The 22183-nt window shown below is 43.1% G+C and overlaps 1 protein-coding gene across 7 annotated transcripts in view; it reads left to right on the top strand.

Moving 5' to 3' along the window:
• The window catches only part of ARHGEF28 (Rho guanine nucleotide exchange factor 28), a 278654-nt gene that overhangs the window by 243473 nt on the left and 12998 nt on the right, over positions 1 to 22183 (top strand). For 5 of the 7 annotated variants that reach the window (XM_045197846.2, XM_024563496.3, XM_053912640.2 and 2 more), the window contains 4 exons: positions 254 to 292; positions 387 to 434; positions 5020 to 5505; positions 6865 to 7165. In XM_045197846.2, coding sequence (XP_045053781.2) covers positions 254 to 292; positions 387 to 434; positions 5020 to 5505; positions 6865 to 7165 — 874 coding nt within the window. Of the gene's footprint in view, positions 1 to 253; positions 293 to 386; positions 435 to 5019; positions 5506 to 6864; positions 7166 to 12588; positions 12730 to 22183 lie in introns of those variants that run through there. The other 2 variants (XM_071219567.1, XM_045197847.2) reach the window with 2 other exon arrangements.

Raw genomic sequence — 22183 nt, 5'->3', positions numbered from 1 at the left:
CATCATCCCTTGTTGTTTTAAGGAATGGTTGGGTGAAAAGAAACCATGCTTCTCAAATACCGAGTTTGCAGAGAGGGGCTTTCATTAACTGATGGCTCCTTTGTATAGGCTTTGATGTCAGAGGGGGTGGGGGATAGAGTCACTACAGAAGAGTTTAGGGAGAGTGAAGTGATGTACCCAAGGTCATACTTTTGAGAGCAGCTTTTCAAAAGTAGAGTGATTACTCATTTTCTTATGTTTTTATGTATTTTAGGTGGAATGTAGAAGTTTTCCAGGTTCCTCACAGTCAGAGGTGAGCTAAGCGTACCTTACATATACCACCATCCTCTATTTGTGGATAATAAATGCTTTTTCAAGAATCTGACGCTTAGGATCTTCTTTTTCAGATTATACAAGCAATACAGAACTTAACCCGTCTCTTATATAGCCTTCAGGTAACTACACTCTAATTTTTGACCTTGTGAATGTTTCTCTTAATGTAATTCACTTTATTTGATGATTCCCAGATTTTAAAAATTAGAACATTTACAAGGCAGTGAATGATCTTAAAAGCGTGCCAACCCCCACTATAACTCAGCGAGATGTGTTGAGCTTCACCTGGTTTTGTAATCATGAGGCAACACCACTTCTACATTGTATACCAATCTCTTCTGAAACCATAAAACAGTTCATATCTTTGAAAAATGATGGTGACTGTGACCTGGCTGGAAGTTTACAATGAAACTCTTAGGTGAGTGTAGCATGACTTCACATTTTCTGGTGAAAACTCAAATTCACACCTAAACTTTTTTCACTTCCACATGTTGGCCTTAGGCCTTTAGAGCAGTTAAATAATTCATGTACGCCTTCATTCTTTTGTTTGTCCATCCACCCAGCATTTACCAAGTGCTCTCTCTGTCCAGGCACCATGCAGAGGGCTGAGCATACAGAGGCAAAGGACCGCAAAGCCCGCTGCCAGATGACTTGCTGTCAGATGAGCTGCAAAGACAGACATAGACAACCGTGGTTGCATTTAGGGTTATAGGTTTGGATGAGCCCTTAGGCCAAACACAAGAAAGGCTGAATACATCTAATTGCTTAATTTGTGGATTAAAAAATATTTTTAAGGGATATCAAAGCCTTGGTTGCAGACAAATTTGTAGAAAAATCTGAGGGTGCAAATCAGTAAAATAAAATGACGTGTGATTCTGTAGAAAGAATTTTTATTGTCAGCTTGGCATGTCTCCCTCCCGTTTTCTGGAATCACTTTACCTGCAGTCGAGCAGCTTGTGCCTTCCTGCGTCAGCAGCCATCATTCTGTAGGACAAGTTCAACGGTCATGTCAGGTCCCGGTCTGCGGGATGTGTCCGATTCCTCCTAGTGTGCACTTTTGTGTTAGTAACACTCTAGTGATGGCCTTGCATGTGAGCTTCTTTGAACATATCTGTGTTTCCTGAGGGTCAATTCCAGAATTTTTTCTTTAGGTTTTTAGTAGACATTGCTAAAATAATCAATCAACACCCCTTCCTACTTCTCAATTTGAAAATTGGTCAAGGTATCTAGTTATCTTCATTTTAATTGTTTGGATTACTGTTAATATTAAACTTTTTCCCTACTGGTTTATTACCAGTCATACTTCCTATTTTGTACCTGTTGAATAGTAAAACAAAATAAAATTAAGCCTGATTTTAAGTTTTCACCAGAAAAAATGTGAAGTCATGCTACATTTGACGTTTTCCTATTTGCGCTTCAACCGAGCAGGACTTCTCTCTCTCAGTTTGTGTCGATCACCTGCCTGTTCTCGCCCTGGCGCCAGCACCTTAACTATTAGAGTTTCCGATTACCTTTACATGTATGTATGGCAGCGCTACTAGGCTCCTCCCACTGCTTTCCTATGCTTATCTGTATGTTCTTTCACGAGAGTGTTTGAATTACTGACGACTTTCTTACCTTTCTATCAAGACTGCTAAAATCTCATTATACAGGGCGGGGCTTACAGTTGTGAGTATGCAAAACACAGAGTTTATTCTTGTATTGTTATTTATTAATTATTGTGTTATTTTCCATACAAACAACTAACTGTAAATCTACTTTTGCCCCACCCTGTATTTATGAATTCAACTGGGGAGAATTGACACTTTTGCAATAATTAGTCCTCTTTTCTGAGAACATGTTGTTATTCATCTTTTATTTTATGCTCTTCTGGGAAACTGTGATTATCTTCATGTAGGCACTGTGTTTTGTTTTATTTTTGCTAAGTTTATTCCCAGATATTTGTCTCCCTGTTCCTATTGTGAATGAATGTTTTTTTTACTATGTTTCCCCAGTAGTGGTTGCTGATACTAAGGATATTGACTTTTATATGTTTATTTTGTAACTGGCTACACATTGAATTTTATTTTTTTGTTTTTATAGTTTTTCTGTTGATTCTTTGGCATATTCCAGAGAGAATGTAAAAAAAATTTAAATGATGTTATTATGACTATTTTTCAATAATTGTATCAGTTGTATTTTCTTGGCTTACTACCTTGGCTCGAACTTCTGAAAACATATCAAATAATGGTGGCAATAGTAAGCATTCTTGTCTTGTACAAAACTTAGTGGCAGTGCCTTTACTGCCTTACATTAGACACAATGGTCTGGGGCAGATGTCCGTAGAGACGAGATTTGTCGGGGAAAGCAAAGATTCTTTCCTTCAGTTCTGAGAGGGGGTGTGGTTTGACTATAGCTTATTAACTTTGGAGATGAAAACATTGACCGTCCCATCCTGTGTTGTCGGGTGGAAACACTCACCAAGTCCTGTCTCTTCTCTTCAACTTTGAATGCAGTCCTATGTGGATTCCAGGTTCAGAAATGCCCGGTGACCTACTTAAATGACCTAACTTTTGCAGCTCATTAGGTTGAAACAACAAAAGATTCTGTTCCCCAAAGTTTTGAGCTGGTCTAAGGATATAGACTGAGAGATTTCTGTTGGTGGCAGTCATCCCTTTTGAAGCTGAATTTCTCATGCATGATTGAAGTTTTCACCTAAGCATTTTCGAATCAGATGAAAATGAAATTTGATCTCTGCATTAGGAGAGCAGAGTTAGAGATGAGGGATAGGCAAAGCAGAAAGGAAAGGCCACAGAGTTACTCCAGCAAAGAAGAATTCAGAGAGAGTGAATTGGGAATTTCCCTAAACTTGAGAAGCAAATGCTGTTCTCTGTTCTAATGATCAGTGTTAAGTGTGAAAATAAACACTATGCGATCTTCACATTCCACTCAATGAGAAGAAGAGAGTGGTCTTGTCCCAAATGTTAAATATGGTAGCACTTAGTCTCACGTAACCCTTATGTGAGAGCTGTCATTGCCTGTGATAGTTTTGACAAATAAAATACTGGATTTTTGTTTGTTTTACTGTACTGATGCCCTTAAGATTTATTAGAATTAAATGATGATGTATAGTCTGCAGTTTGTTTACCCAGGCCCTCAAAGTCCTGAATGGCTTGTTATTTCATCTTCAAAGATCAAAGTAATTAGTATCTGCCCTGGCTGGCGTGGCTTAGTGGATTGAGTGCTGGTCTGCAAACCAAAAGTTCGCCAGTTTGGTTCCTTGTCAGGGCACATGCCTGGGTTGTGGGCCAGGTCCCCAGCTGGGGGCAGATGAGAGGCAACTGATGTATCTCTCACACTTCGATGTTTCTCTCCCTCTCTTCCTCCCTCCCTTCCCCCTCTCTAAAAATAAATAAATAAAATCTTAAAAAAGAAATTAGTATCTATTCTTAATGATTGTTGTTCTCTTTATAATAACTTCTAACAGACATTAATTAAATATTTATGTGAATTTGAAATTTGAAGAATTCTTTTCAAGTTGGAAAATATGAATTTTATTTTAAAAGGCCCCAATGATTACATTTTTGAATCTTATTCCAAGACAATAACCAATTTAAATACACATATACCTTAGTTTTTAACTTTCAAAAGGTAGGAAACTGCTGATCTCACAAAGAACTAATGGTCAAATCCTCATCTTTCCAGCATCTGTTGCGTGGACAGTTTTAAAAATGCTTAGGAAAGAAAAATGGGAATTTATCCCTAGGAGAGTAATAATTTTTCATAATGAGTCAAAACGCACACACACACCCAGTATGTGGCCATTTCCAGTTTGTCCCTCTGTGCTTCTTTGCACTTTAAGTGGGAACTTTTAAAATTAAAAGCTTCCAAGGGCATTCGCAGAGGTTTTATTTTTTGTTTTGTTTTGTGGAATCCTTCCAAATCTTGGCAATTATTTCCTGTGATGCTGCCAAAGTTTTCCCAGGCAGACACCGTAACTCAAAATGTTCTTCTAATCTAGTTGGTAACGTCCTCCGGGCTTTAGAGTACCTGTGTTTCTTTAACCATCGCTGCCTCCTGTTGCCGATCTATTGCATGGATTTCAGCGTGGTCTTTAAGCATGACCTTCCTGCTCTAGTACAAAGAAATAACAGTAACGAGACTAACTTTACTGCGTATCCTAAATGTGATATCAGCAGCTGCTCCTGGGCATTATACTATGAAAAGATTACTTACTGAAAGTCTACAAGTGATTGGCTTTTACTTTTGTGTCTTCATAGATGTCATGTAACTTAAGTGATTCCTGGTTTGAGACTCAAATAGAGGAGACTACCAGTTTGTATAGATTCTCAACTTCTCATGAAATCCGTAAGAGGCATGAGACATAGAACAGGAATACAGCCTTGAGAATTTATGTACTGAATTCTTATTCATAAGTTTTGCTTACTTGATATCTAAAACCCAGCAACAAACCCCATTTCCAAAAGTAGGGGAGGGAGTATTGCTTTTGTACTTTATTTCTTTCAGATATAAATTCCCAGGCCATACCCCTGGGAAATGTAGGCAAACGTGTGTGAAGTGCAGAGGCTGGTCTTTGGGGGTCACTTAGAAAAAGAGCAGCAATTGCAAGAGAAAATAATTTGGTCGTGACTTTTGCGTTGAGAGGTAGTTGCAACCCCGATTGGAACAATGTGGAAGCCTTTCCCTTTTTCCTCTCTGCTTCCGCAGGCCGCCTTGACCATTCAGGATAGCCACATTGAGATCCACAGGCTGGTTCTGCGGCAGCAGGAGGGCCCATCTCCTGGCCCCTCTCTGCGAGGCAGCCCCTTCCTGGACCAGGACAAGTCCCGAACCCTGGAGAAGCGGCGTGAGGAGCTGGCCAACATCCCCAAGCTGCAGCACCAGTTCCAGCAGGAGCAGCGGCGCTGGCACCGCAGGTGTGACCTGCAGCGGAGGGAGCAGGAGGCCAGGGAGAGTCGGCTGCAGGAGCGAGAGAGGGAGTGCCAGTCGCAGGAGCAGCTGCTGCGGAGGAGCCGCGGGGAGCTGGACCAGCAGCTGCAGGACTACCAGCAGGACCTGCAGCGGCTGCGGGAGGGCCAGCGCCAAGTGGAGAGGGAGCGAGAGCGGGTGCGGGCCCAGCAGAGCCTGCTGTGCAGCTGGAAGCACTGCCGGCAGAGCAGCCTCCCCGCCGAGCTCCCTCCGGGAAGCACGGAGGTACGATCTCGCGATCTCTGGTGTGCGCCAAGGCAGAGTCCAGGGCAGCTTCTTCAAAGACGGGTTCATTCCTGGCGGTCCGGTCTCTCTGCTTCTTGTGTAGGCGCTCACAGGAGTTACTCAGTAGGCAGGTAGCAGAAGCTGGGGAAGTTCAGAGATGACGCATGTGCATCTTGATTTGAAATAGGGAAACTGAAAAGGCCTAGGCCCTGTTGGATCATGGGCTCACCGTTTACTGAGTCGCCCTTACCCAAGAGAAGGAAGCCCACAGAATGGAGCTGTCCCAGTCAGAGGAAGTTTTCCCTGGAGGCACATCACCGGGAGCATGCTCTTTCCTGTGATGGAGGCCTTCTTTACATGCTCTGGTCTTAGACTTGTGTGCAGGTGTACCGCCTAGTAGGTCAGTGAGCTGCTACTGTTCAGTACAGGTCCTGAATTTAGCAAGTCAAATGCTATGCGGTTCCTCCAAGCGTATGCTCTTTATGTCAATTAGATGCAGTAAATCACACCCCCTGATCACTAACAATGGTTAACGTGAGCACACGAATTAAGGACTGGGCAGACTGACACCTCTCAGAAGATTCTGTGTTCCACTTGCACCCTCTCTAACCATACTTGCCAAGTCCATCTGTCCCAGGAGTTTACTTTTCTGTGCTGTGTGCGCATATAACCTTTTTATTGGTAAGTACATAAAGTTCTAAAAGTTGATTAGCTTATAAGAAAGATCTTTTGAGCCCTGGTCGGGTGACTCGGCTGGGTGGAGCATCATCCCAGACATGAAAAGGTTGTGGGTTTGATCCCCATCAGGGCAAATACCTAGGTGTCGGGTTTGAGCCCCAGTCAGGGTGTGGGAGGGAGGCAGCGCATCCACATTTCTCTCTCGCACTGATGACTCTCCCTCTCCCCCTTTCTCTCTCTCTGAAATCAGTAAACATATCCTTGGGTGAGGACTTAAAAAACAAAAAGATCTGTGGTATCTGACTTTCCTTTCAAGTTGGCTAAATTATAATTGTTGCAAATACATAAATGCATGAATATGTTTTCAGCTTTTTTATTTAGCAAAAGTGAAATAAAATGCTACTCTCTCAAAAAGTGGAAACATTTGAACATCGGAGAGCACTACTGCTTGTTTTATTGTTTTTGTTTTTTAAAGCTATGCCATGCACAGCAAGTTGAAGTTTTGGGTCCTAGCTCATTACAAAGGGGATGGGGGGAAGGAGTCAATGGTAATATTCTTCTTGACTTCATTCATATTAAAATGCTGGCTGGTAAATTGTATTAGGAATAAATACTTCATAAAACTTGTTCAAATGCCTGGAGACATTATTGTTTTGTTTTGTTTTTAATTTTCTTACTCAGGTAATGGACCTTAATCGATCTGAGAGTTTACGTATTGAAAATTCATTCTTCATCAATGAAGCTTTAGTACAAATGTCATTTAACACTTTCAACAAACCAACTCCATCAGCCCTCCACCAGGATGCCACTTACCCCCTCAGTATATCGAATTCTGATTTGGCAAGGACTAGTACAAATCAAGTAGACCTCAAGACGGACGTTTCTCAGGCCTCGGGTGTCAACCATGAACTGTGGACAGCCGCCAAACCCTGTCATCAGATACCCCCTCTCCACCAAAGCAGCGAGGATTCTTGTAAAAATGGTAATTAACACTTTAAGCATCATCTGTGTTGTTTCAGCAAGAAGCTGTGTCTGTGAATGGTTGCTCTTCTTTAGAGTGAATCAATGTGGGCCCTAGAACAAGAATGCATCGGTGCTGGTGGGCCGAAGTTTGTGGCATAAACTTTTCTTTGGGGAAGCCTGGGGACTGCCGTCACTCGTGAGTAGCTAGACAGGCTGGACCATGGCTGGAGGGCCTACGGGATGCCAGCATGTTAGGGCCAGACAGGGTTTCCAGGCCTGTGGGTTAAATGAGAACCTTCTCTTCAAAGGGGAGCAGCTTGGTATTTATTCCTCACGGTAGACCCTGCCACATCCAGATACACGCATTTGCTGGCTCTCAGACGTAAAAGATAGGGACAGGCTTTGCGGCAGGACTTCATTGTCTGTCGGGGCAATATCCTGGAACGTTAGTAAAACTTGCGCTGCTATTAAACACCCACAATGAAGCCGTTAGCATCATTTGTCATTGTAAAAGAAAGTGTTGTGTCTGCATAAGTACCTCGTAATAACACAATTTGCTAATCCCATTTAAGGCATTTGCCAAATATCAGTGAAAGACAGCTCGAGTTACCAGCTCCACATGCATCCAAATGATTTAAATTTAAGTCTATTATAAATTGTTTTCCATGGGGTATGAGGTAGGGTATGAGAAGAACTTGAAACCTCTCTACCAAAAAACAGATGGCACGCAGTAGAATAAACAAATGGCTGGCCACATGGATGTGAAATAAATCACCAACAGCACAATGTTTCAGAAACATGAAACAAGCAGCAGGATAGAGATCTTCAGAGCTGTGCACAGATTTGCTTCTGTGCTTGATACATATTCTTTCTTAGCTTGTCAGTGGGGTAATTTTTCAACACTGGAAAATTTTAAAGGTATTTCGCTTCTGCGAATTATTATTACTAGTCCAAAAGATGTTGATTTGTAGTAGTGGATAATTCTTTATCGTCACTACTATAACGTTCTTATTTCTTGTCAGCATATAGGAGAGAATGAAATAGTACGTTAAAGTATCATTTCATATATTCTTTAAATAAAAACAGATACAATGGAATAGTTCATTGGGATTAAACAAAACGAAGAGTCAGGAAGAAGTTATACAATGTAACCACTTTAATATATTATCTTGCCACTTCAGTATGAAGGAGGCCACACTGCAGAATGCCTTGTCTAGGTGCCTGTCGCTTTGCTGCGTTGATTCATTATCGCGCTATTTCCAGCACCTCAGATGTTTTTGTCAGCTTGGCTCTCATACTGGCTGTGGTATAATTCAAAAACTCAGTTTGAGTTAAACCACATTCAGCTTTTGTTTAAAGAAGTATTTCTCGCATGCTTTTTGTATATCTCCCATCTCTTTCTGTTGCCTTGTGCATCAAACTGGAAAGCTTTAAACATTTGGCAGCACACTTGCAGGAGATAGAGAATGTACTAAGGAAATAAACAGTGATTATATACAAAACCAGTCTCTCCACCTGGAAGGAATTAGACCTAGCCCAGCGAAACGCTAAGAAAAAGCACTTGTGCTTCCGATAGCGCGTGCCCGGTGTGGGCCGAGGACGCTCGGGGCTTTGACAGAGGAAAATCAGCCGTGGCCTGGATCTCTCGGAACGTCCTGGGGTGTGTAAGTAGGGATTAGTTCAGAAATGCAGTGTGTGCTGTTAAGCACTGGAGTTTTGCAACTAGTTGAAAAACCCTATTTCTGCTTGTTTACTTAAGCGCGATAAGCACTTCCTGGAGGAGAGAAAAGAAAGTCAGAGATTAGGAGGTGATAGGGAAGTGGAATAAAAATTGGATATATATTCTTCAGAGGCTTGTCAGGGCCAGAGAAAATTGTTCAAACCATGCCAGAGCCTTCGCAGCACAAAATAATCCCCTGATGTGGGTCTTTGCCAGGCCCAGCCAGTGCCTTCCCTGCGTGTGTTGGGGTGGGCCCCGGGCTGGGAGAAGCAGGAGGAGGGGGTGGTGGGGGCAGGGACTGTCCGTTGGCTGGAATCAAGGACGGTGCAGTGCCATCATCCCCTGCTTCCACTCTTGGCTGCTGAATCTTCAGGTGAGTGGTCATCAGGGACCACTACTGAGGACCCATAGGTCACTATATTCTAGCTAATAAAATCTGTCTCTAATACTCCTTTTCTTTAAATTATTTTTTATTGTATTTTTTTCCCATTACCATTTACTCCCCTTTGTCTGTAATATTCTTGGCTGGTGTTTTGTTCAACGTGCATTTAGCTGTGGTTTCTTTAATGCCGCGGTTTCATTAATGCCGCACTGAAGATCCCACCTGTGAGCCAGTCCTGAGGTCGGCTGCCCCCAGGCAGCTCCTTAGGGATTGGCACGGGCCACACAGGACCAGCTCAGATCAGCAGGAACATGAATTTCTGGAACAGTATAAGCCAGATGGAAAAAATTGTCTGTAAATAAAATTCTCAAATGTGCTTAGCTGTCACCTCGACTGGAATTTTCATCAGTTTATTCCACCCACCCTCACCAGACGTTTCGCTGAACTCCTCGCTCTGGTTGTAATTGGTGTTTGAGCTGCTCTCTCACCACCGCTGACACCAACAGTGACATGGTACCAAATTTCAAGCACTGCACTAGGGATTTACAGGGAGAGACTCATTTATTGCAGTCATACACTGAGATGGTTCTGTTACTGTCTCCATTTGAGAGGGAAAACTGAGGCCCAGAGAGGTTCAGAGACTTGTCCAAGGTCACACAGCTACTAAGTAGCAGAGCCAAGAATGGGAGTGGGGAACATGGCTCTGGAGTCCATGCCCTTAACCTTTGCACCATGAACTGTTGATTTCTAGAAAGCTGTTTGGAATGATACTTTTTAAAGAAGTTGTTGGAGTAGAAAGAGAATAAATCCTGTTGTAATGCCTGGCGGGATGTTCACAAGTAAGAGCTGGGGCGGTGGCTGCTTTCTTTCCCTCCCTTCCCTTAGCATTACCATTTGGGAAATACGCCTGAACCTTTTGGATCGCAGGGGGCGATGCTTGCGTGGGTTCTGAGTATCTGCAGGTGATCATTAACGCCCTTCAGCGCCGCTCTTCCCAGAAGACACTTTGTCTTAAGGATGGTGTCTCTGATGTTAGCCCCATGATATTTGTAAGTATTTTTTGAGGTAGCACTTTACAGAACTTCACTCTCCAGTTTTGGAAGTTGTTTCATGAACAAAATTACTGGATGTTTGAACACTAAATCCAAATTGCTGTTTGGTTTTATTTATAGAGGAAGAGATGGTTGGTTTAAGAACTTAATCTGCACACCTCTGAGGGACACTAGCCAAGATAGAGAAAACGTGAATTTCTTTAAACAATATAGTCCCTGTAGGGTAATTTCTATGTAATTGGCCCCATGAAATGTTTGACTCCATTACTCTTCTTAAAGGCAAAACAAATAAATACTTTATTCCTATGAGTTCTTTTTCTCCTAGCTTTAGAATTCTAGAACTATTTAGTCAGTGTATCTATTAGTTTATGATGTTTGTGTTTTTCATTAATGAACAGAAGAAACTCTTATAAGGGTGTCCCACCCACGGCCCACACAATGGCTAGGAATGTGGCCCAACGCAAAATCGTAAATTTACTTAAAACCTTTTTTGTTCATCAGTTTTCATTAGTGTTAGTGTATTTAATGTGTGGCCCAAGACAACTCTTCTTTTTCTGGTGAGGCCCAGAGATGCCAAAAGGTTGGACACCCCTAGCAATGAAAAATAACCCGAAATCTTCCTAGTCCCCGTTTCAGTTATATTTCTGTCTGCACCGCAGTGTTTACAGGTTCCCTTAAAAAGTTTCTCTCAGACGTAGTCACAGCATTATGGTGTCGCCATGCATGCGATAAACTTTAAATCAAGAACCGAATTTTATGAGTTAGTCATGTAGATATTAGAAAAAGACAATAACTTTATTATCTTTGAGTTCTAAAAGGCTGTTTCCTTTATTACACACAGAATCTGGTGCCCACCAAAATATTTTCAAAATTCGAAGCATTGTATTCAAAATATTTCATCTTGGCAATGATTTAAAAAAATAGAGAGACAGCTTTGTTAAACTTTAAATGACATTTTTGTTTTACATATGGAAAGAAAATAGAAAATTTCCAAATGAAAAGCAATGATGTAGGTAGTATTTAAGGAAGTCTTTATGAAGTGAGTATATGATAATTTCTAATGCTTTACAGATATTCCATAATTCAGAAGCGGCACCTTATTTGTGTAATCTGTGTGGAAGGAAGCTTTGCCAAGACCTCTAGGCAATTTCCCATAAAACTGAAACTGGCATTAGATACTATAAACTTCAGTGACAAAGGTGTTTTTGAAAAGGGGAGTGTTGCAGTCCGCTAGTGCTACCATAGTAATGTCCCGCAGGCTGGGTGGCTTGAACAACAGAAACGCATTTCCTCCCAGTTCTGGAGGCTGGGAGTCTGCGAGCAAGGTGCTGGTAGGGTTGGCTTTTCTGAGGGCCGCTCTCCTTGGCTTGTAGAGGCTTGTGTTCTCTCTGTCCTCAAATGGTCTTTCCTGAGCACGGCCATGTCCCAGTTCCGTCTTCTTCTAGGAACAGTGGCCACATGGGGTTGGGGCCCACCCTAATGACCTCACTTAATTAGCTCTTTGGAGGCTCCATCTCCAAACACATCTTGAGGCTGTTTCCTTTATTACTTGAGGTAGTGGGGGCAGGGCTTTCAATGTGTGTCCTGGGAGGGGCCGGGGGTGCATATGTTAACTCTTAGCACAGGATAAAATGGTCATCATTCTCATAGCAGTGTTTTTAGGTGTCCTGAAGGCTTTAATTTTTTAAAATAAAGGTACCGAAGTTAAACCACAATTTACCTACATTGTGAGCTTTTTGTACTTGTTTAGGGAAGTGAATTAAACTTTGTTAAAAAATGGCATACCAGCAAAATTGTGATAAATAGAGACATCTGTATGTTTGTAGGTCTAGGTGTCTATTATCAAGCCTACGTCAACTCGTAGAAATTGGGAGCAGCAGATACTGAGTCTGTAGACTCATTAGGCTGTGTTTCCAAACCTGGGCTTTAATTAGGAGCTTCGGGAATACGGAGCTCTCTTTAGGGTCGGGAAGGATATTAGATGCCTGTATATTGAATTGCTTAAATGAAACTAAAGCTGAAGGGCTGGGAACATTCATTATGACATCAAATTATTATTCAGATGTATTTATGGGAGTCTGTAGAAGTCAAAATTGGGAAATCATTGGGCAACTCTATATCATCTAGAATCTTGACTAGCACTTTGGGTAACATTTTAAAGGAAACCGTAATATTGCTTGTTCTCAGTAAATCTACATCTTGACAAGAGTATAAAGGATTGGGCTCAAAGGCTTAATTTTAATCTTTCTCTCTGACTAGTGCAGATGATTGACTTTCTCCCTTTGCAGAGTTTGTACCAGGAAAGGGAAACATGCCGTTTGCTTGTAGAGCTTGGTGAGCCACGGGCGCTGACTGCCAACTTCCTGATTGCATGGTTCTCTGGGGGCAGATGGGCTGTGTGAGCCAACTGGGCCGGGGCCATCCCGCCTCAGCGCAGAGCCCAGTGCACAGCGGGAGAGCAGAACCGGCAGGTGGGTGGATTCAGAGGCAGCCAGCCAGCCGTGTGGCTGCCTGTTCATTCCCACCCTGGGTTCCAGTTTGTTTTGAACAAGCTGCTGAAGTAGGAGTCCACTCAGTACAAAAGATTCCAGAGGTTAGGCCTGGCCTTGGGTTTTATCCTTAGCTTAAAACATGAAAAACAAGTATACATACAGATGCGTACACACACATATATGTGGTCTGTGGGCCACAGATCGGACCGCTCTAGTACAGTTTGGCTTTTATTCTCAGAGTGGCTCAGGGTGGGGTTTGGAAGGGAAGTTTGTAACTATTTACATACCAAACATACCTGAAGGATAAGGCATGCTTCCTGCAGTCCCAGTGACTCCTGGGATAATGACCCGAAACTGGCAATGGAGGCACCTCCCTGTCCACACACCAAAACCTGGGGGCTGTCTCCTTCCTCATCCCTATGTCCATCCAGCCGTGGGGATTCCAGTTGTAGGGCTTGGTTAAAATGCGGAGTGTTCAGCTGAGGATGGTTATTTTACGTTTCCCTATGAAGAAAACAGCCTTCTGGTTCAGTGGGTGGCAGACTTTTCCTTAAAGGACCACAGAGCAAATATTTTAGTCTTTTTGGGCCATCGGGTCTTTGTGGAATATAGTCAGCTCTGCCACTGGAGCGCGAAAGCAACCATAGACAAGGCATAAAGAATGAGATTCGCTGTGTTCTGCTAAAATTTATTCATAAAAACAGGTGGTCTTACTTTTTTTCTCCACTTAAATTGAGGAGGTTAGAGTCCTCCTGGTTTGGAAGTGTCACCCCTATTATTACATTAGTAATTCACCTTTGGGTAAATATTACATATTACATGGCACTTCATGTCATTCAAAAACATTTACATTCAGGGTCGCATTTGCTCTTTACAGTGATCCTGTGAGACCATGGTAACTGTCTGTTTTTCAAATAAGGCAACTTTTCTCTTCCACTTTTTATTTAATCTCTGAAAAAATGAATCTAGAGAAATGGAGTTACATGTACTAGATGGAGTTTAAAGGCCAGTGGCTTAAAACTTGGAGAGACTTCCCCCCAGCTCCAGCTGCCCAGTCCTGCCATGGTGTCATGGAGGGCACCCTCTAACCACGAGGCTAATGAGAAGGTGCCGGGGGCGGGATTGGTTGCTAGAACTGGCGAGGCAGCAGGGCTTTCCGGAGAGTGCAGTGCAAGTATGACCTCTCTGTTCAGAGCTTCTGGTTTGTTAGGGCTTGGCTGAGGCCTGCAGATTCCTACACCTACCACGCTCCTTAGGCGACTCCGAAGCAGGCAGCACCTCTCCCTGCACCGCCAGCCTAGACTTGATGTTAGAGCACCTCAGTTCAAACGATCCCACAGGCCCCTGTGGCTGCCTGATCCCTAGGCCTTAATTCCCCATCTGTACAACAGAGAAGGAAGTGTTAAAAGAACTAAGAAAAAGAAAAAGGAAAAAAAGTGCATAGCATGTCCTGGGAACCAATGAACATCGGCTTTCTTCACTGGTACCTTCTGGAAATAATTCACTTTAAATTGTGATTCGGGGGTGGCCTGTGGTAAAAATGAGAGTACCTCCTAAATGTCAGCAGGAAGCCAATAGTTTAAAATATGATTTTAAAAAAGCAGCGGTAAACTGGGGGCATTTTACTCCGAGTGGAAATGTACTCAGAATGGAAGAGTATAAAGGGTAACTACCCTTCTGTGCCGGAGGCGTTTGTTAGCACCGCACCAGAACTGTCCTGAGGGGAAGGACTGAAAGCACAGCATTTTCTCCCATCTGTCCCTCTCTGTGGAGGAAGAAGTTACATCAGTCAGCCCTGCTTTCAGGACCAAATGTGAGGAATTTTTGGCAACAAGACCAAATATCTCAATTTGGGATGTCGAGTGTCTCTATGTACAGAATGCCCAGCCCTCATTAATTGCGTTATGTCAGTGTAGCCCCAGGAAGCCTTCGAATGGTGCGTGGGCTCTTTGAGTTCTCTTTCCTACTAGAAAGAAAAAGTTGAGAACAGCCAACAGGAGTATTTTGTCTTAAACGATTTCTCACTTTACATTCTAAAATTGTGTTCTGGTTTATGACCTTAATCTGGTTTTTGAGTTTGGTAATCCTGAATCAATCTGTCCTTGTTAGTCCTGCATAAACTGATAAAAAAAAAGAAAAGAAAAGAAAAGAAAAAGAAGGTTCAGAATCACTAGAAAGCGTCTCTTAGTAGCACTTACAATGGAAATTAATTACATGTGCAATAATGTACATCACGTCTGCCTGCCCTGCAGCAGAATAAGTTTCATGGGGGCAGAGAACTACACGTGTCGCCTTGAATTGCTCTATGACAAGCACCAAGTGCAGCGTTTGGCACACGGTGGACATTTGATAAATATTCATGGCGCGAATGACGGAGTTAAGGTTCGCACTCTTGAGCAGAAATGAAAGCAACCGTGAGCTTGCGCCAGGCAGCTTGACTCCACCGAGGTGCTGAGAGGCGCTGAGGAAAGCTCCTGGGGCAATGAAGTGGGATGGGGGTCAGCGAGGCAGGCTGCGGGAGCGCCTCATGCCAGCTGATGCAGCGAGTGAGCTTCAAATCTTTTGTAAGATGGGTGTAGTTAGCTGGTGTTCTTTCTGTGTTTATTGATCTTTAACATCCTATATTATTTTATATTAGTTTCAGGTATACAGCATAGGGGCCAGACAGTTGGGTAATTTATGAAGTGATCCTTCTGGTAATAATACTCTTTGACACCATACATAGTTATTAATGCATTATTGACTATATTCCCTACGCTGTACTTTACATCCCGTGACTATTCTGTAACTACCAATGTGTACTTCTTATCCCTTCACCTTTTTTTACCCAGTCCCCCAAGCCCGCTTCCTATCTGGAAACCCTCAGTTTGTTCTGTCTGTGAGTTTGTTTCTGTTTTGTCTATTTTGTTCTTTAGAGTCTATGTATAAGTGAAATCACATGCTCTTTGTCTTTCTCTGGGTATCTCACTGAGCCTATAGTAGATGACATGGTTAAAAAATGGCAGGGTAACTGCGAGACTGTCTGCCTTTGATACCTCAGTGGATTCTAGGTGGCAGACTTTAGCAGTGACCACCTTTCCCTCCTCATTAGCGCTGGGTAGCGTGCTGACTGGGGCGCAGTGCTGTGTGCCATTTAGTGCAGGCACTCTCTGTACGCCTCCACAGACATCTTTCTGTACGAGCGATTTTTCCATTCAGGTCACTGTCCGTGTAGTCCCATAAGGCCATGCGTAGCAAATAAAAACTTAAATGTGTTCTCGATGCAGTGCTTTAATTTATTCTGAACAAGTAGAAACACATCCATTGCTGTCGTTTTAGGAAGATGACACATAAACAGTTTAGCATTTAATTGTATCAGTAACTATTAGTCAACCTATCTGTTCACTGGGGTGTTTTTTAACAATGAAGTAGCTCGAACACCAGTGAATTAAACATGGGTAGTCAGCTCAAGGTCAATGAAACACTTTTGTAAACCCTTCTTCTTCTGCTAAGTCCCATTTAACAGTCCAGTGTATCTCCCCAGGCAAAACAATTAGTATTTGTTTAGTTAAATACTCTCCTAGAAGGAGAGCCATTTTCTGTGGCAAAACCTTCTACTTGTCAGCTTTAAAATATTGTCTGAAATATCACATTTTCATTATAGCAACCTTAAAATTAAGTGTGGTGGCATCTTAAGAAATATATCCCTTTGCTTTACCCGAGCCGGACTGAAAGGCACCGTGTGTTCTCAGCTGGTCAGTTCCCAGACGCAGCTGGCTGAGGGGAGAAGCCTCGTCCTGTTGCTCTGCTCAGACTTCGAGCCAGATAATAAATATGCCTGGGCCTGAGTTTTGATCTGTGGAGATGTTAATTTGCCATGATAAATCACTGTTGAGTTTCCTTGGAGAAGGGGCCAGGGTATCCATGCTCTTTCTGGATGAGATATTAATTCAATTTAATTTGATATGTTAATGCTTGGTTTGAAAATTTACCTAAGGAAAAATGTAGTCTTGCAAAGTTTCCAGTTAATGCAGGATAGGACTCGGAGCCTCCGCAGAACATTTCACAGTAAGGCTGTGCAAGGTTATTTTCCCGGTGACTCTTTTCCACAGTTCTCTCTGTGCAAATTTCACCACACTGCGGGTCTTTCTTCCTGGAGCGCAACATGCAGAATGCTGGGATTAAATACAGAGTATTTGGATCGTCCACCAGAAATGCAGGAGACTGCTTCTCCAGTGAATTGAGGCCATTTTGGAAGGAATGGTGCTGTCAGGCTTTGGAAGCAACATTTACAAGCAAAACATTGGCAGACTTAATTTTATTTAATGACCTGCTTCCTACCAGTGATCTTGGCACCCTGTGCAGTGATTTGCAATCAATTAATCATACAGAATGTTGTAAGACTGCAGTAAGGGCATCGCACTCCGAGTCTCATAAAACCTCCGGCAACAAAAACAGGAATCGCTTGCTCAGAGCCCTCTTCGTGTGCAGCCTCGAATAAGAAGGTGATTTTAACACTCTGTTTTCTAACGTGTCCTCAGAAGCCTGGACACTTTCTTGTAGATTCTGAGTTTTGAAGCTCCCATTTCTCAAAGATGGTGTGGCCCTCTCTTGGTCTGTCAGTTCAGACTTCTGTTTGCCTCATTCAATTTAGAGCACAGGTGGCAAACACACGGCCCACGGCTGAATCCGGCCCTCCACCTTGTGTTATCCGGCCCTCCACCTCGTGTTATCCAGCCCGGCACCTTGTTTCTACCTGGCGGCAGCGCCGAGCTCTCGCTTAACTGTTAAGGAGCAGTTACATTTATACAGTCCTAACATTACATTCAGCCCTTTGAAGGCAACCGCGAGGCTGATGTGGTCCCCGGTGAAAATGAGTTTGACACCCCGTTTAGATGCTGGTCATTTAAATGAGAAAATTCTTGATTCTTCTGGATTATTGAAGAAGGCTATAATTTTGGTTCCCCCCCCAATTCAGGGCAGTCATTCTCAACTGCAGTAGGCCATACTTTGGGATGTCTCTGTAAGGATGATTCAGAAAGGAAGCACGTTTCCATCCAGGGAATACACTGACATGTGCTAGAGGCAGATGGCAGACGATGGGATGGTGTGATATTAGAAGTCTAGGAGATTTCACATGCCTGGCTTTGCCGAAAGCTTCTGGAATCTGTGTGTTTAGGATATTAGCTTGTATTCTTGTCATTTCAGATGTGCCCTCGGAGTTGAAGTTAACTGTTTAGCTATGCTGATTTTTTTTTCTTATTTCAGCATAGTAAATATGGAGCTATTACATACTCTTAAAATTATATAAGTGTATGTATATTGTGTTGTCTTTACTTGCTTCCATATGGTTCTGTTTTGGGGATGTTCTTATAACAACAATGTGGAAGCTTAATGTATATTCCATTTGATTACAATCAAATCCTCTTTTAAGAAACTAAAGGCTTTCAAAACTGGTATTACTTCCAATGAGTCAGTTAAACTTCTGACTTTTGATGAATTTATTCCTGCCATAGTTGTGCTATTTTCGATTGCTTGTTCATTTACCCAGATTTGCATGACAGATTATACACAAGTAGCTCATCCTGTATTTTTAGATGTTTGATGCTTCTGTTCAACATGAGCTCTAAAATAGACGCACAGAATTTTTCATGGGCAAATTACTACTCACTGGCACCGAGGTTGGAGGGGGAAAGCACAAGGAGCAATTTTGGGCCAAGGTGACGGTCGGTTGGTCTGTGTGGAGTCGTGAGATCCTGTTTGCATCCAGGCCCCGGAGTGAGGAAGTGCAGTTGCACACTCAGGGACTGTGCCCTTGAATCACCCCTGCCCCCCCTTGAGGGGGGAATGCAGCAACACTGCAAGGGGTGGGTGTACTCAGTTCAACTTAGGGCACTTAACTACCTGGGCATAGATTTAAAAATTTTTAAGTTATTTTATGCTGAACAGCAGCCTGAGGTAAAGCATGTGAAAGATCAGATACAAATTTGTCTTTTTTGAGCTCACTCTACTTTGACAGGTCTTAATGACTATGGGGGGGAGGGGGCCCTAAATGCCAACTGTGTGAGCCTAAAAGCAAAGGAAGTGCTGGGGGAAATCATATTAAAATTATCCTACTCAAAGTAGTTATCGTTGCTCCTAGTAAGAATATGGAAGCATTTCTGCAAATGCTGCCAGTAAATTAAAGTATTTCCTCTTCGTATTCATCAGATAAGAGATGTGGATATGCGGCTGTAGAGGTAGGGCAGGTGTGTGTGCCAGACTCAAGCTCCGCCTACTGCAGTGCTGAAGATACTCAGACACCCACACACGCCTAGCCACACCCACCCACCCACATCGGGACACAATCACACTTTTCCTGTCATAAATCAAGGTGGGCTTAAAGGCAAAATATTTATTTTCTGAAACACATTTGCAGTACTTCTATAAATACATAGTTCTGCACATTTACAGTACTTCTGTCTTGGTTATTACTGATGATCTTCGGTTTTTTAAGAGGTGATAGGCGATTGTTTTCAGGCCATGGGCTACCTTGGGGAATGTACGGTCCAGGCGAATTCAGAGAGTGTGCTTCCTCAAAGGCTTGGCTAAATAACTGAAACACGGCAGACCCAGAAAATCCACTAAGGTTGAACCTGCTTGGAAGATATTATTTTTGATCAAAATGACCAAAACCAGATATGTTCCTGTGACGAAAATAGGTGATATGATATTTTTCTGTCATTCAAAAGTGAGAAGATAAAGAATCTACCTTCTCCCACCTCCTAAACCAAGTTTCATCAAAAATAGACTACAAACATACTTTTCCAGTATAGTGAACTTTACACGACTTTATCGGCACTTCTAAGTGGGGAGCTGAATGGATGAACACATGCGTGCCTGAAGGAAAGCGGCTAATACCAAACAGTGGAGGTGGTTAACGGGCACAGCGGTTAACATCCAAGGCTCAGAAATTATGTGCGGAGTCGTACTCCAGCTCTGCCATTTATCACCTATGAAATTTTAAACAACCGTTTAAACTTCCTTGGTGTGTCTGTTTTCTCAGCTATAAAATTGGACTTCTGATAGTACCTACGTGGTAGGTGGTGGGAGAATTACATAAGACAAAGCGTAAACTACTTAGAAGTACTCCGCAGAGGTAGCTGTTGACACTGTTACTCCTACCCGTGGTGTTAAGGAAAGCGGTAGATCAGGAGGAAGTGCACTGGGTCACTGGAGGCCCTGAACTGCCCCCACGATGTTTGCTCTGGTGACCTGAGAGACTCATTCTGGCTCTCGTGGCTATTATCTAAGAAAGCACATCTCAAAAAAATGTTCCACACCTCTACTGGCTCTTACCAGGCTCTACATGATAAAAAGTTCCCATCAATATGGAGAAATGCCGGCTTGGGGAATGCACAACTTTTTCGGAGTTTCTATTGAGCTCATGTGTACTGCGACTCTCCAGAAGTGGCACTTCCCAGACCTACTTAATCACAGCATCCGCCTCCCTGGGCCAGCATCTGGCAGGGCGACTGTTTCTTGAAATGCACTGGAAGAAACACTGATGTAAGTGGATGTGGAAATTAATTCTTGCCTATGGCACACCCTTCAAATACATTTTTCTCTCCCTTGGGAACAGTTGAAATCCAATCATATATCCAAACACAATTTATCACATGGGCTGTCTTTTGAAAACAAAATTCAACATGATGGATTTAAGATAGAGCTTTGTTTAGTCCCCAGGCCAGTATCTGGGCCTGTGGATAAAGTTCACATCCATCCTCTTAGGACTTGTCTGGGTCAGCTTTCTTGAGTTCATTCAAACATGCCACGTGCTGAAGTCAGTCACCCCCGAGGGAGCACAGGAGGTTATGTGTCGGGCCTGGAGGACTGCCCTGGCCTTTAATCTCTTAGCCTCAGTCTCATACTATTCCATCCATTCTTACCCTGTGGTCCAGGCATATGGAGTTCCCTCAGTCATGCAGAAGGGCAGGCCCCCTACACCTTGTATGTATGTTTCCTCTGTTGGGAAAATCCTCTCCTCCACCATTCATTCCCAACCTGATTAACCCTTATTCATCTTGCAGGACTCAGCTCCAGGTCACTTTCTTCCAGACTCTACCCAGACCCTTTCAGTCTGGGTTAGGAGCCTCTCGTGTGTGTGACCTTGAAGTGCCCGGTAGACCCTCTTACTACACTTTCTGCCATATTTTGTTACTTTCCCCCCTTGTAGACTCCAAGATGCTTTATATAGGTATTGATTGACGTGTATTTTGCATACAGTGAAATGCTCAGCAATTAACTCTGTTACTCAGTTTATGAAAAAAATATTAAGGCACAGAATGTTTCCATCCCTTCAGAAAGCCCCCTCATACCTCTCCAAGCAACCCCCACCCCAAGAAGCAAATCCTCATCTGCTTTCCATCACCACAGGTTCCCTTTGCTGATTCTGGAACAGAATGGAATCAGACACTGCCTTGCTGTGTGCGGCCTGTTTTCTTCCACTCGACATGTTATTATCGAGGTCCATCTATGCTGTTGCATGAATCCACGGGTGGCTCCCTTTTATTACTGAATAATTTTCCATTGACATATTCACCATTTACTCATCCATTCTTCCCTTGATGGGCACCTGGCTTATTTCTAGTGTTTTGCTGTTTTGGATAAAGCTGCTATGATCATTCTTGTACAGGCTTTTTGCGAATTATGTTTTCATTTCTCTTGGATGAATACCTAGGAGTAGAAGAGCTCCTAGCATAGGTACCTACTTTACTTTTAAGAAACTGAAATAGTTTTTGAAGTGATTGTAGAGACTATAAACTTCCTGGGTACTGGGCCGAGATCTCGCTCAGCACGGTTTCTGGGTGTTCAGCCCAGTACAGGGCACACACTGGACCCTCCGCGCTTATTGAAGAATGAGTGGATAAGAAGCACAAACCAGTTTCATTTGACATGCCTTCTACTAATTGACAAAGAATGAAGGCTTTATCCATCAAAGGGATGAAAACTTAATTGGCTAAATATGGCCTCATTCCAGGCAGGCAAAAATCAGGGGCAACGCAGCCAGCTCCCTTCCCCCTGCTCCTGGAACTGGATCTCTTGTTTCATTGCAGCAATGTGTGCGGGTGAAGCCAAGTACGTAGACGGATAGGGGGCCATAGAAGGGTCCTGGTAATCAGTAGCTGCCAAGATTGACCCCTAGAGTTAAAACTCCCAACACTCCCACTCCAGACCTTCCACAGCCTACTTTTCCAGCACCCAACCCCCTTTATTCACCTTCACTCATATTCCGGCCAAACTTGACAACTCTTTTTTTTCCTACATTGTCTAGCATTTTCTCCCCTTGCAAGAGTGGCACACTCCACCTGGAATACCTGCACAGGGGGCCACTATGGAGACATCCTGGTCAGCTTTCAAGGCTCAGTTCAGA

This window comes from Desmodus rotundus, chromosome 1 (assembly GCF_022682495.2).
Source record: "Desmodus rotundus isolate HL8 chromosome 1, HLdesRot8A.1, whole genome shotgun sequence".
NCBI lineage: Eukaryota > Metazoa > Chordata > Mammalia > Chiroptera > Phyllostomidae > Desmodus > Desmodus rotundus.
This window is presented reverse-complemented; position numbering and strand designations above follow the sequence as displayed.